Source organism: Anas platyrhynchos, chromosome 1, assembly GCF_047663525.1.
Source record: "Anas platyrhynchos isolate ZD024472 breed Pekin duck chromosome 1, IASCAAS_PekinDuck_T2T, whole genome shotgun sequence".
NCBI lineage: Eukaryota > Metazoa > Chordata > Aves > Anseriformes > Anatidae > Anas > Anas platyrhynchos.
In genome coordinates, this window is record NC_092587.1 from 6,928,355 (window position 1) to 6,941,735 (window position 13,381).

Sequence of the window (13,381 nt, forward strand, 5' to 3'; positions counted from 1 at the left end):
TAATCAAAATGTTTATGTTTAAGTTTCCAGTTCTGTGATAAAACTTTTTTTTCCCATAAAAATTGGCTTGCTTAAATTTTCCTTGCTCCTGCCAGTCCATCCCAGCCTGGGCCAAAAGAAGCTCCTGTACAGGAGGGTCACTCGTCTGAGCAGAGCTGAGGCTCTGCACAGCACCACAGGGTCTGGCCCCCTGATTTGCTTGTTCCCTGCTGCAACTGAGATTTTCAAGCTGCCCGATAGAGTCAGATGCTTGGGGTGAGTGAAGCCTATTTTTAATCTCTGGCTTCTGAGCATTTATTTTATTCCTTTCTGTCCATTGGTAGAGATTTTTATATCATGAAATGGAGGGACACAGACTTTACAACTTTACAGAAGAGATTATTTCAAGCTGCAGCACCACAAAGCTAGTAGCCTGTGATGTGGCTGAGCCCCTTCCCTTTGCATCCCAGGTCTGATGGTGATTCATGCAAGAAATTCTGACAAAAGCAGCTTCTGTCAGTGCCCAGCTGGTTTGCAATGCCCAGTGCAAAATCCTACAGGTGCTGCCAAAAAAGTTTCCCTGTGCTCCTGGTATGCATCTGCCTCCTGCAAAGGAGCAATGCAGCCCTGACCAGCAGCAAAGCACTTTAGCCAGAAGCTTGCAATGCAGTGAGGTTGAAAACCCATTTCAGGGGAGAAATGCACCTTGGTTCCTGCCTGAGCTGGACCCCAGTTAGGTCTAGAGCATCTGGTGGGTGATTCATCTCCATCCATGCAGTTAATGGATGATCAATACCAGAAGGCGATAATTAATTGCACTGAGTAGTCTGAATAGTAATGGAAAAAATATCTGTGCACAACAAAGGTGGGAAGAGATTAAAGTCTATTTAATGGCTACAGCAAGTCCAAAATCCAGCAAGTCCCTGTGCAGGACCCGGCCCTGTTTTTGCAGTGATGGAGAAGTCAACCAGGATACAAAGGTTAAAACCAGGTGTGTTGAGAGGTGATTTTTTCTTTCATGTAAGAAATACGAGGCAGAAAAGTATCCATCTCCAAGCATCCCAGGTTAAGTCCAACAGAAGAGCTTGCCAACAAATACTGAAGAGCTTCCCTTTCGCAAAGAAATTAATTAAAGAGAAAATTTAGGAAATGCTGGAGCCCCCAAGAGCCAGTGAGAAGAGCCAGAAACACATGCAAGGTGTGACATTAAGAGGCAGCTGACATGGCAGGCACAGCCCACTGAATGCCTCCTGTTGGGAAAAAGGAAACCTCTGAGGTCTCTGCCCTGCCTCTTTCTTTCTCCATCACCTCTGGAGACAGATTTCTTGCATGGGAAAGATCCCATCCATGCAGCCAGTTACATGAAACATCTGTGCCACCATTACAAAATGCAATCCTGCCTAATGCTATTAATAGTGCATTTAATGAGCTCTCCAAACAGTTTCAAATGCAGTAGTTTCACATCACTGAGGGCAATTAAATACAGCCCTAGCCCAAGAGGAGCTTATATCAGGCTTTATCCTAACTCTGTTCTTGTATTAAGCCAGAGAAGATGCATTAGGCTGGGTTATGCTTCCTGTCGGGATAGTCTAAGTGAATCCATTGGGATTTCTCAAGTGGATTGCCCTGATTTTCAGTCTCCTGTGCCTGGCTTATTCTGTTTAGACATGGTTGGGCTGCCTAGATTGATTACAGAACCCAGATCTCTGTGTTTTTAAGGTAATGCATAAATTGCAGCATGAAGCCAAGGTATCAGCTCTGAATGCTGCTGGGAAATGGGATATGGCTGGGTGTGGGTACAGGACAATCATCCCTGAGGCTGAAACATCACCTTCAAGCTTGGGAAAGTAGGCAAAAGTCACAGCAAGCATCAAAAAGATCCTGAGTATTCAAGGGACTGTACTCTAGATTGAGATATATTAATACAGTTTTTAGCCATCCTCTACTCACCAGGCTGGAAAAATGAACCGTATTTCTCATCACACCAAGCCTGCGTCTTCTCAGAGCAAGGTCACCACGCTGGGATCCCGCTCAGCAGCGCAGGGGCAGGTCACCTGTGGAAAGCTATGGCAAGGATAGATTTGAGTGCTCAGCGTGAATATTTTCGAAGGGAACTGCTGAGGTTGTGCTCGAATAGCCAAATCTGGAATCTGTCATTCCAAACCCAGCCTGCTTTGGGATTTTCAGGGGTTATTTGGAGGGCTGTGTTTTTTAGGGCTGTGATGGAGGGTTCGCTGGAAGTAGACACATTCTATAAATATTCCTATTTAGCTAAATCCCCATTTTTTTCATTAAGAAAGTCTGTGAAAAGTCTTTGATTAGTTCAAAAGCAGCTGTCTGGGTAAAAATTGGGTCCAGACACTCAATCCATGTCAATCTACATCTCTTAGCTGGAAGTTCTGGAGACATACCAGCAAAGCGCGAGGTGACATAAGGTGTCGCTAGAATGATGTCCAGGTCACACAAATTTACCTTCTCTCTAGATTTACAGGAACTCACCAGCGAGTTTGACCCACTGCACTTTTTTATCAGCAGCTTTGCAGGATGCCTGGGGAAATGTGCTTAGCTTGTCTGTTCGTTTAGCTAGATGGCCGTGATGAGAAGTTTAATCACCTTTGAGGTGCCCATGAGGAAAATTACCTTCAGCAAGCACAATGCTGGAGGGATTTTTGAATCCCACAACTCTTTGTCTTCAGCCCCAGAAACGTGGCTTCGGTCTGGCTGGACACATACCAAAGCCAGGAGCACCATATCCAACATCGGTCCCCTCTGCTCTGGAGCAACACCCACATTCCCCCCTCCAAAAATAACACTTCTAACTCTGTTTCTGGCTTTCCTTTTAGGTATGTCTCCATCCACTCTCTGTAGTTTTGTTTCATCTGCTTCTTCAGGCGTTTCGGCAGTAGGAGGGGACCGGAGACCCAGACCCACCACAGTGACCACAGTGCACACAGGGAGCAAGTGAGAGCCCGGGCGGCCGGGGCTGAAGGACTAGAAGAAAGAAGATTTTTTTATGGCCATATTTTATACTGCAATTCTGAAATGTTTCATTTATCACAAACTGCAATGACTCCAGGGGGAACGGATCTAAGTCTCTGGTGCTGTACATATATATACATATATATAAATATATATATATATATGTGAGTCTAGCAATGTTCTAACTAATGAACACTCATTCTTTTCCCCAGTGATTTACTCTTTTCTCAGTGTAGGTAACAGTATATGTTGTATTATTTTTTTTTTCCATTAACTACAAACATCTCAACTGGATTATTTAAATAGAGATACTTTTCTGAGCATTATATATATATATATTTTTTTTTTTTTCTTTTAAGAAGTACTTCCAGTAATGTCCCTCCTCCCAGTTTGCTGGGGGATAAGCTGTTTCTGTAGGTAGGAGTTGATGTTAACTTGGCAACCCAGGAGGATTTCAATGGCATGCCATTTCTCACTCCTCAGACTGGACTGCAAGCCTGGCTGGCTTTAGCAGAGCTACTGCTGCTCCGAGTAAGAAACCACTGCTTTCCCTCCCCTCCTCCTCCTTGAAAGCCACGGGGAGAGTTCAGTCACCACCAGCCCCATTACTGCAGTGCTGGCAGCCTGCAGCACCTTTGTTGGAGAGGAGAGGCCGGCACGCAGTGCCTTTGAGGAGCAGACCAGAGCTGGGCAAGCGAAACAACAGAGCCTCATCCTGCAGCAGTTCCCTCCTTGGCAATCCCTTCCAGCCACCGCATGTGATAGGCAGAGTGAAATGATTTCTGCGTGCCTCGGTTTCTGCCCCTGAGGGAGGGCTAATGCTTGCACCCCTCTGTAGAGCTCATAAACAAAAGCTAATTCAACATTTTTTTTTATTTTTTTTTTATTTTTTTTTTTTTTTTAATTACTTAATAAATGCATTTCCCAGGCTACACATGCTGGTGCATGATTTGGGAACAGCCACCGTGTTGCATGTCCATGCACCCTGAAATAGAGAGGAGAGCAAATCTGCCCTCATTTGCCCAGCAGCCCCTGTTTATTTCTCTTGTACCCCAAACAGGCTCATCCCCACCCAGAGGCACAAGCCTTGTGCTCAATCACCATGTTCATGTCCTTTATCCTGCACAAAACTTTGTGTAAGGCAGTACAGGTGCAGCTGAACGGATCAGGCAATAGTGACTGTGCTGTGAAAAGCCCTAATTATTTGTCATCGAGACTTCAAACTCCTGCTTCAGCTTCACTTGGTTGGCTTTGACCAGCAGAGTTGGGATTTCATCCATCACAATTGGAGTGCCACTCCTTTGATGGCACTTGATAGAAGTCCAGTTTCCTTGCTCTTAAGCTATTCCCCATTTTCGGAGGGCTGCAGCACATCTGAATGAGCCTCTCTGCTGGGGACAGCCACCCATGCCTGCAGGGATTAGCAAAACCCATCAGATTTGGGCAGACCAAAGGTAAAGGGATGTCCTTGCTGAAAGCCATGCTCCTGTCCCACGCTCAGACCACTGTCACCATGAGATCATTGTCACCGTGACAAAGGTCGCTGAAAATTGTTATCGTACAATTTACCAATGCCAAGGCTACTTTATTTCACCAGCCTGAGGAATGAAGTTTAGTTTGGGAGACTCCTATCACAAGAGACTGGAGTTATTCTGCACCCACCTGATTTCATACGCTCAGCTCTGCTCCGGATGCATGTATGTACATGGGCAGTCCCCCAGCTTGGAGTCAGTGGAATTCCCACATTTATGCTCATGCCACCAGAAGCAGGATTTGTTTAGGGGATATTTTGGTCTTTGAACAATTGCTGCTAAGGTTGGGGCTCAAGCATTCCCTCTTTGCATTCCCTCTTTTCTGAAACGCGAGGTTTGATTTGAACTCAATGTAGTTGCTGAAGCTACTATGCAAAACATAACATTCAAATGTATCTTGCAGGAAAAAAAAAAAAAAAAAGAGAAAAAAAAAGTAGAAGAAGAAAAAGGAAGTGAATGGATTTCCATCTGCAAACCAAAGAGCAGTGATGGGAGTAAAGGTGGATGTGTTGTCCTGTATTCAGGGGGTTCTTGTACACCAGCTGCCCTATATGCTCAATGTTTTCTGTGTTTTTTACTGAGGGGTATTTCTTCTTTCCAAACATGCAGTTCGCTTTTTTGTCCTTCCTGTACCTCGTATTCTGCCATAGCTGTGTAATTTATCATCGTTATTTTAAGTTTGTTATCAACCACTGGGATGTTAAGACGAGAAACAAGAACACTTAGAAGCAAAATTGTTTTTTTCTGGTACATTTTTTTGTGGTGGGAAGCTCTTCTTTTGGATCGGTGAGACACAGCTGGGGACCTGACCAGGTTCTCCATGCACATAGGGTAGAGGGATCTCATCACCAAGTCCCAAAATATCTCTTGGATAAAACTTAACTCTGACCAAATCTGTTAACTGGGATGGCTTAGCAGCACTTGGGATGAGTGTCTGGGGGCTGGAGCTGTTTGCCCCTGAGCAGCACAGCTTGGCAAGGCAAACACCCCAGCATCACCTGCCAGGGATGCTCCAGTGCCACTGTGAGTCCTTCCCCTGCACCAGTAAATGGTGTGTGCAGGTGGAGAAGGGGCTGATCGCCCAAAAGTCGAAGGTTCAAAACAAACTAGACCTTGCCAAGCTGGAGTAGGTAGAACAATCCTTCTGGGCTCTTTCCCAATGGGCCGTCCTACTAAACAAGCTGTGATTTACTCCCCGCACGAGGACTTCAGCCTGGGCTTACCTGTCTGTTTCCCTTTTCTGCTTTACTTGACTGGCACCGATGTGTTTTCCGTTTGTAACCTGTTTTCCTCAGCTCCTTCCCCTTCTTTTTCTTTGCTTGCAGCTTTGATTGTTGATTTTTACCTCCAGAGTCACAGAGGCCATCTTTGATGCCAACAGCAGAGTGCTCTTGCTGGGAAAATAAAACTAAAAATCCAGAAAACCTCCAGCTGGCCCCTTAGCCCGCAGAAGAAGGGTGAGGACAGGCTGCCCGTGAACTCTGCGAGCTGAAAGTCAGTGTTGCAGTGGCAGGGGCTTACGCTGCTGATTTTGCATGTGACTTCATTCCCAGTGCATCCTCACTGCCTGCTGGATCACCCCTTCTGCAGCACGGAGTGGACATGCCGCACGGGGGGAAGCAGGAGTACGGGGAAACCTGGCAGTGTTGCTTCCCTGAGACTGTGTTACCCTGCTGGTGATGTCTTTTCTGTCCTGGTTGCTCTTGTACAGGTGCCATTAGAGTAGTGGGGTCAGAAAAAAAAAATAATAATTGGATTTTACCTACTCCTCGTGTGTCTGTTTTGGTTGTAGCACTGAAATCAAACCAAGAAATGATAGAAGTTCATTCCTGAAATGAATTGAACCATGGAGATGGGTGTCTGCCCTCTGGTCATCATGTTCATGTAGTCTGCGATAGGCATTGGATTGGGTTTTGCTCTGTGCGTGTTCCCTGCATACCTCCATAGCTACCAACAGCATTTTTTCTGTAAGCAGTTCTCCTTCGTTCTGCTCAGCTCCAAGGAGCTCCAGAGCTTGCCAAGAACTATTTCCCAGCCCCAGGAGCCAACACAGACAGAGGAATGCCCAAGAAGAACAGTGTCAGTGGCCCTGAGGCTACCCCTTCCTTAAATACAAGCATGGTTTTAGCAAAACAAGCCTCCAGAGAAAGCCAGACAATTTAGCCATTGGTGAGCAGGGAGAGTTTTGTCCTTCAATGTGAATTTGGAGTCAACTAGATCAGCTATAAGGAAAGCTCTGCTAACATTTCCCACTAGGGTAACAGCTCCAGGTCTGAGCAGTGCTAGGTGAACTCTGCTTAAAAACACCAGTCCGACTTCACCAGTGAGTTCAGGCAGACAGTAGGCTGTTGCTTTTGGTCTTTGTAAAGAGCTGAGGGATTCATATACCTGAAAAAAAAAAGAAGCTTCTAGCCTGAGCCCCGAGGTACAGAAGAATCTTTCGCTCATCACATGGAAATTGCCATTTAATGGGATTACTTGTGTTCCTGCTCTTACTTGCATGTTGATCTGCTTGCACTGGAGCCTGGATGCATCCCTGAAATTATTCATGGGAAGGGAGTTTTGCCTTCATTGTCGTGCTTCTTTGCACCAGAAACTCGGTGCTAAGAACCACACTCATTCAAGCAAAGAGCAGAAACATGCCCGGAGACTGCAGCATCCAATGCAAATAGCATCAAAACAGAGCACAGAGGACACGCTGGCAACGGCTGAGTGCAGGAACCTGCCCACAAGCACTGTGCAAACAGGGTTTCCCCTGGTACATTACTCATCCCCGATTTCTCGCCCAGCAGCAGTTTTATTCCATCCCTTTCATTTCCCCACCTTCCCTGCAGCTGGGTCCTGCCTGTCCACCCCTGCGTGCGTGTGTGTGTGTGTGTGCGCGCTCTGGCCCCAGGGATCGCAGGTCCCACTGCTGGGAAATCAGGAGCTGGTTCAGGTTTTTTGGTCCAACGTTGTGCTGTTGGGTCAAAGCTGTGTACATAGTGTTTATAGCCGAGGATAAAGGCTTTTTATCCCAGACTCTGGTTTTCAAGACCCCTTCCCCACCTCGAAGCGTGCCACTGCTCTGTCCAGTTGGTTATTTTATTCCTCCTTTTCATAAACAGTAAGGTCAGAAGAGCAGCTCTTACATTTTTCCATGCCCCAGAGCAGAATCATGGCTTGTACACTCGCAAGCGCTGAACTAATGATGACACCAAAATGTCCAATAAATGCATGTTACTGCACTGCATGTATTAAACTGCTGTTCACTGTTTCTGTATTTCCCGAGCCTTTTCTTTATGCACATTCGATCCAGCCTTTTCTTCAAGGGGTTTCTTCTAGATTTTGCTTTTAAATGACTTAATGTATCTGTAACTTGAAATCCATCGTTAAGTTTGAGTAAATGCAAAAGCTGATGTTTTGTGAACAAGATACTGCAAAACCTGATAATGTATTTTGTCTTTCTGTGGAATGCTCCGCAGCATGTGCAGGAAGAGTCACCATCCAGAGCAGCTGAAAACTATGCAGCAGTCACATACACACATCTAGAAACAGGGAGGCGGGGAGGGTCCCCCTTTGAACATGATGTTAAAAGTTTGGCCTGCTTCTAAAATACCTTCCCTGGGTTGCTGATGCTCAGGGCTGCCAAAAAGCACGTCAGTGTGTCTCTTTAGAGTTGTTTTCTCTTTTTTTTTTTTTTTTGGTTCATTTTTCTTAGTGAAAACTTTGGCTGGTTTGCTCAATTCTTAGTATTTTTCTCTTAGGAGGTATTTCTTTCTTACCCGTTGCAGAATGAACTGCATTTTGTGGACCAAGATGCTGTGATTATTTGCCTGCATGAAATAGGGCAACGAGCTGAGCTAATTATACCATCATTCCTGAAACATCAAATACAGAAGCGCCTTCCCCAGCATCACCACCTAAATACTTGCAGCCAGTCCTTCAGCCTCCATGTAGCCGTGCCACCATTTATCTGCAGAAGAGTTTGGCATGGTTCTTCCTCAACATGGGAAACATGGCCTTGCCTCGTCTTCCCTTAATCATTGATCCATTTTCATGTGTGCTGGTCTTTCCGTGGCAGGGCAGGGTACGGGATGGCCACGTGTTGGTTTTAGCACATCTGGCCCAATCCTTTTGTGAGTGTTGGCAGGGCAATGGTCCCAGCTCCTCCATGGTGTGGAAGGTGTTTGTCTTCTCAAAGCTCAAAACAAAGACATTTGAAAGGGTTGGCTAGTGGGCTTGTGATAAGGGCACGCCAAGTAGAAGGTCTAGAGAGAAAGTGCTGTGTTGGTAGCATAGGGAGCAGGTATCAGTCCTTGGAAATTATATCAAGGTTTGTTCCATGGTGGCTGAAAGCACCAAGAAGTCCTGAGCACACCTTCAAGGCTGGTGCTCGGTGAGGATGCCATGTCATCACCAAAGCACTGCCTGGCAGTGCAAAATTCATCATTAATGATAGTTGTAAATCAGCCCAAGTTCAGGTTGCTGAGGCAGCACATGGCAGGATGCTCCAGGAGGAGGTGGATGTGTCCTGTGGTTCCCAGTGGCTGGGAGACCCTAGGAGGTGCTCAGGGCAGCCCTAAGCTTTTCCATCTTTCATCTGCATCCTGCAAGTCCAGCCTGGTGTTGTGCATGCTGTGTCTTACCAGGCCAAGCTGTAGCATCACCCCCAAAGCAAAGAGCATGGAAGATCATACATAGCTCAGTGAGAGATGTGGTGTGACTCACATTTCTGGTCAACACAACGTCAGCACCCTATTGCTTATTGGCCTCTAGTTAAGAAACAGCATTTTGGTCAGTTTGGCCTTTTTTTTTTTTTTTTTTTTTTTTTTTTTTAGAGAAATATTTGATTTGGGTCAGCAAACAACCAAACAAAGCCCAGTCTGCCCAGAGCAGTGACTCCCCAGTGACCTCAACTGCAAAACATCTCCTGGTCAACTTTTAACGAAAATGCAAGCATGTTTTCTACAAAGGCTTAAATCTTAATCAAGGAATGTCAGTGTGCCTAATATTGCAGGTCTTGTGATTGATACAAGTTCATAACAGCATCCATGTCCAAAAAGAAGGGAGAATGTGTATTTACTCCATGCATGTATTAAGGCATCGCAAAAGTTTTATCTGCATAATGAGTTTGCAATACTGCAAATTGTTAATGGGGCTACGTCGCAAGTGGTTCTCTGCCTTGACAATCATGTATACATATCGAGATTTCTATCATAATGAGAATTTAAAGGGATGACTAATTGTTTTCCTCCAATAAATCCAATTAAATCACCCTGATGTGAAGTGTGTTGTTTTTGAGTGCATGAGTCTCCACCTGTGTGCAAGAAAGGAAGTACATGTAAATAATTTCTATGGTGTCTTTGCTGTTTTATGCAATGACTTCCAAATGAGTGTTTTGGTTGTTTTTTTCCTCCCTAATTCACTCCATAAGGAAATGAATTAGAAGAAAATGAATGATTAGTCCACTAGTTGTTTCCTAAAATTTCTTTTGGAAGTGGTGCTGTATGGCAACACATGGAGACATAGCTATCTCTTGTGGGTATCCTGGTACTCTCCTGAGTGTCCATGTGGAGTTGGGATAAGCAGATGCAGTTGTTGGTGCACCTTTGAGCTGGTTCTGGTGGTTTACATGGCCTGTGGTGAGAATAATGAAAGGAGATGGGATCTTTGCTAATGTTTGGGTCACTCTGCAGTCAGCAGTAGTCTCCAAAAGTTGTTGTGTGCATTTCATTGTTGGCTTCCTTTTCCTCCAGACCATGTTGCTGGTGTGTGTTGACTTGCTACGTTCTTTTTTTTTTTTTTTAAACCTGATTCTTCATTTTCACCATTTTATTTCTGCATTTCTGGCTTTCCCTCATTGGCACACAAGAATTCCTTCCCCTTCGTCCCTCCTTTACAAATAGCTAGCAAAATCATTTTGCCCAGACAAGTATTGGGTGCCCAGCAGGGAGGTGGGCACATGCTTGGGGTTAAAGCCAGGTGGTTTTAGATATCAGGTTCCATAACAGAGCTGAAATGAACAGCAGTGATAATGGCCAACCCATAGCAATATAAAGAAAAAGTCGTATTACATAAGTAGCTTTTATACTGCCAGTAAAGAAACAAGCACCAGAACCAACCTGATTTACTGTTTCAAAGCTGTGGTATGTGACCGTGGCCACAGAACTAGGATTAGATGATGGGCTCCACAACTTGTCATTGTGTTTCAGAAGAACACATCCATAGGAATTTATATCTTTGGAAAACTACATCTATGCAAAAAATTATCACAGGGAGTGGGATAGATTTGCAACAGCCACGTTCTTGCCAGAGGGAAGGGGACCATCCTTTTTTTGAAGGCTTTCTGTGTGTTGGTATTCTCACATAAGATGCCATAGGGACATGCTGTTCCCATCGCATTATGCTTTCTCCCAGCTCCAGACATATCCATTGCTGTGGGTATGTGTCCTGCCCAGCACATCCATGTCCTTAGTATGGTGGAGTCCTTCAACAAAGCCAAATTACTGTGATAATAACCAGTGTTGATCAATATGGGAGTGGAAAGGACCATCTGGATCAGCACTGCAAGCATTCAGCTGAGTATTTCCAGATTGTTTGCCATTTGGGCTTTCTGGATTACACTGGGATAAATTCCTGACTTCCAAGCTCTGATTATTTAGACTGAATACCACATTTTCTTTCTTTCTTTCTTTTTTTTTTTTTTTTCTTTATAACTGCAACATTGTGATACAGTTACAGTCAATTAATGAGCTGTTTACCTTCTTCACAAAGTGTTTTGTTTAGGGAAATTAATAATAATAATAATAGAGCCGAGAGGTAATTTGTTGTTCACATCTAACTCATGAGCTTTGTGCTTTCCTTGGTGCCATATAGGCTCTTGTATGTTTTTCATTTCATTATTTGGGGCAGAAGCAAGAGCTGTGTTCACATCCTTACCTCAGCTTACAATATAGCAGTGATCTGAAATGCTTCAAAAATCTCAAACAAATGCTTCCTTTTGCTGGAGGCCAGCTGGGCAGGTAGCCTCAATTCTGAAAAGGCACACATCAGGTTTATACCTGAGCTGCTTCAGGTTTGTATTTGCTCAAAGTAGCACCTGGAACGTAACTTTCCTGATCCCTGATCCACTGCATCTCAAAGAAACACCAGAGTAGATCAGATCCCCAAACAACTGCAGGGAAAAAAATGTGCCGCCAAAGTTATATTTACCCTGAGCCCAAACTGACCCTAAAGGGAGTTGACGAATAAACTCCCATCTCTATAGACAGAAAAGCACAGGTATGTGATGAACACACACTGAAGTGTGTATATATGTTATACCACTATAATAATTTATATCATATCATATCATTGGGGTTCTTTGGCCTAGAGAAGAGAAGGCTCCAGTGAGACCTTACTGCAGCCTTCCAATACATAAAGAGGGCCTACATAAAAGGTAGGGAGGGACTCTTTGTCAGGGAGATTAATGAAAGGACAAGGTGTAATGACTCTAAACTAAAAGAAGGTAGATTTAGATTAGACATCAGGAAGAACTTCTTCACTCAGAGGGCGGTGAGGCCCTGGCCCAGGCTGCCCAGAGGAGCTGTGGCTGCCCCATCCCTGGACCAAGGTCAGGCTGGATGGGGCTTTGGGCAGCCTGGGCTGCTGAGAGGTGTCCCTGCCCATGGCAGGGGGTTTGGAACCTGATGATGGTCAGCAGAAGCTTTTCACCAACCTGAACAGTCCTTTGGCACCTCAGTATATCCTCTCCACTGCTGGAAGATCTTGTATCAGATCTTGCCAGCTTTATCTTAGCTCTCTCAGAGCCAAGATCCCAGCATTATTTTCCTGCACTCACTGCCTGAATTCTGAGGACAATGTTTAAATTCACAGCCACCAAATGTGCCAACATCAGAGTCCGCTGTTGAGTCAGATGATGATCACAGTGGAAGCCTGTGTTGGAGAAATTCTAATTTTTCTCCCTTCCTAAGTACTTACATGATTCCTAAAGCACTCTTCTGGGATTTTGAGACATTACAAATAACAAAATCGCTGAGAGGTTGAAAGGGACCTCTGGAAGTCATCTGGTCCAATCCCCCTGCTGAAGCAGGGTCACCTACAGCAGGCTGCCCAGGACACATCCAGCATCCAGGTGACATTTATTCATCTCCAAGGAGAACCCACAACCCCTCTGGTCAAGGGCTTCACCAGTCCAGAGCAACAGACTGCAGAGTTGACTGAATCTTCACTATCAGGTCCAGATAATGTAGAAGTTAGTTAAAGATCCCAAGGAACAAAGAAATAGATTTTCAACCTTTGCACTATGTTTTCCTGTTTTCCTTTTTTTCTCAAAGAAGATGAGTCTCTGTGCAAATACGTGTTAATACATAGGTACTCAAAATGCTTTTCTGAAGGACAACTTGCCATGGTGCTGGTCAGAGGATCATTCCCGGTTGAAAAGTCATATTATGCAGCAAGTGCAATGTCCTTGATTGTACCAAAAGTTCATGTTAAATCTGGGCAGAAACGACTTTTCAGCAGCTCAGCTGGAAGAAAGGCAAAGACCTTCAAGAAAGAGCCAACAGTTGCACTAAAGAAGGATTTGTTAGCAGGACACCAGGGGACTTAGCTTAGCAAAGGAGGTGGTGACTGACTGATGAGATGATTCAGCTCCAAATGTTTCTAAACAGATGGGCAGGTAGCAGACAGATGCACAGGGTCCAAGCACCTGTGCCTGAAAGTCACCATGCCCAGGGCTACATGGTCACTTCAAGGCCAAGGAGAGCTGTATGGCAATGCTCCCCAGCTGACTGATCAACCTGTACCAGGCTGTGCCCATCACCACTACGTTGGTTGTAATAAGATGAGCTGGGGACCTGAACTGGAAAGTATTTAATTTTTTTAATTCTCCCAAGGCAATGTTAATA

The 13,381-nt window shown here is 44.9% G+C and overlaps 1 protein-coding gene across 4 annotated transcripts in view; it reads left to right on the forward strand.

Annotated features, from left to right (window-relative positions):
* The window catches only part of CAMK1D (calcium/calmodulin dependent protein kinase ID), a 219,389-nt gene extending 209,642 nt beyond the window's left edge, over positions 1-9,747 (forward strand). Inside the window, exon 11 of one of the 4 annotated variants that reach the window (XM_027460556.3) lies at positions 5,816-9,747. In XM_027460556.3, coding sequence (XP_027316357.1) covers positions 5,816-5,862 — 47 coding nt within the window. In that variant the 3' untranslated portion in view covers positions 5,863-9,747. Of the gene's footprint in view, positions 1-2,822 lie in introns of all 4 variants that reach the window. The other 3 variants (XM_027460549.3, XM_027460562.3, XM_027460565.3) reach the window with 3 other exon arrangements.
* Positions 9,748-13,381: the final 3,634 nt, after the last annotated feature.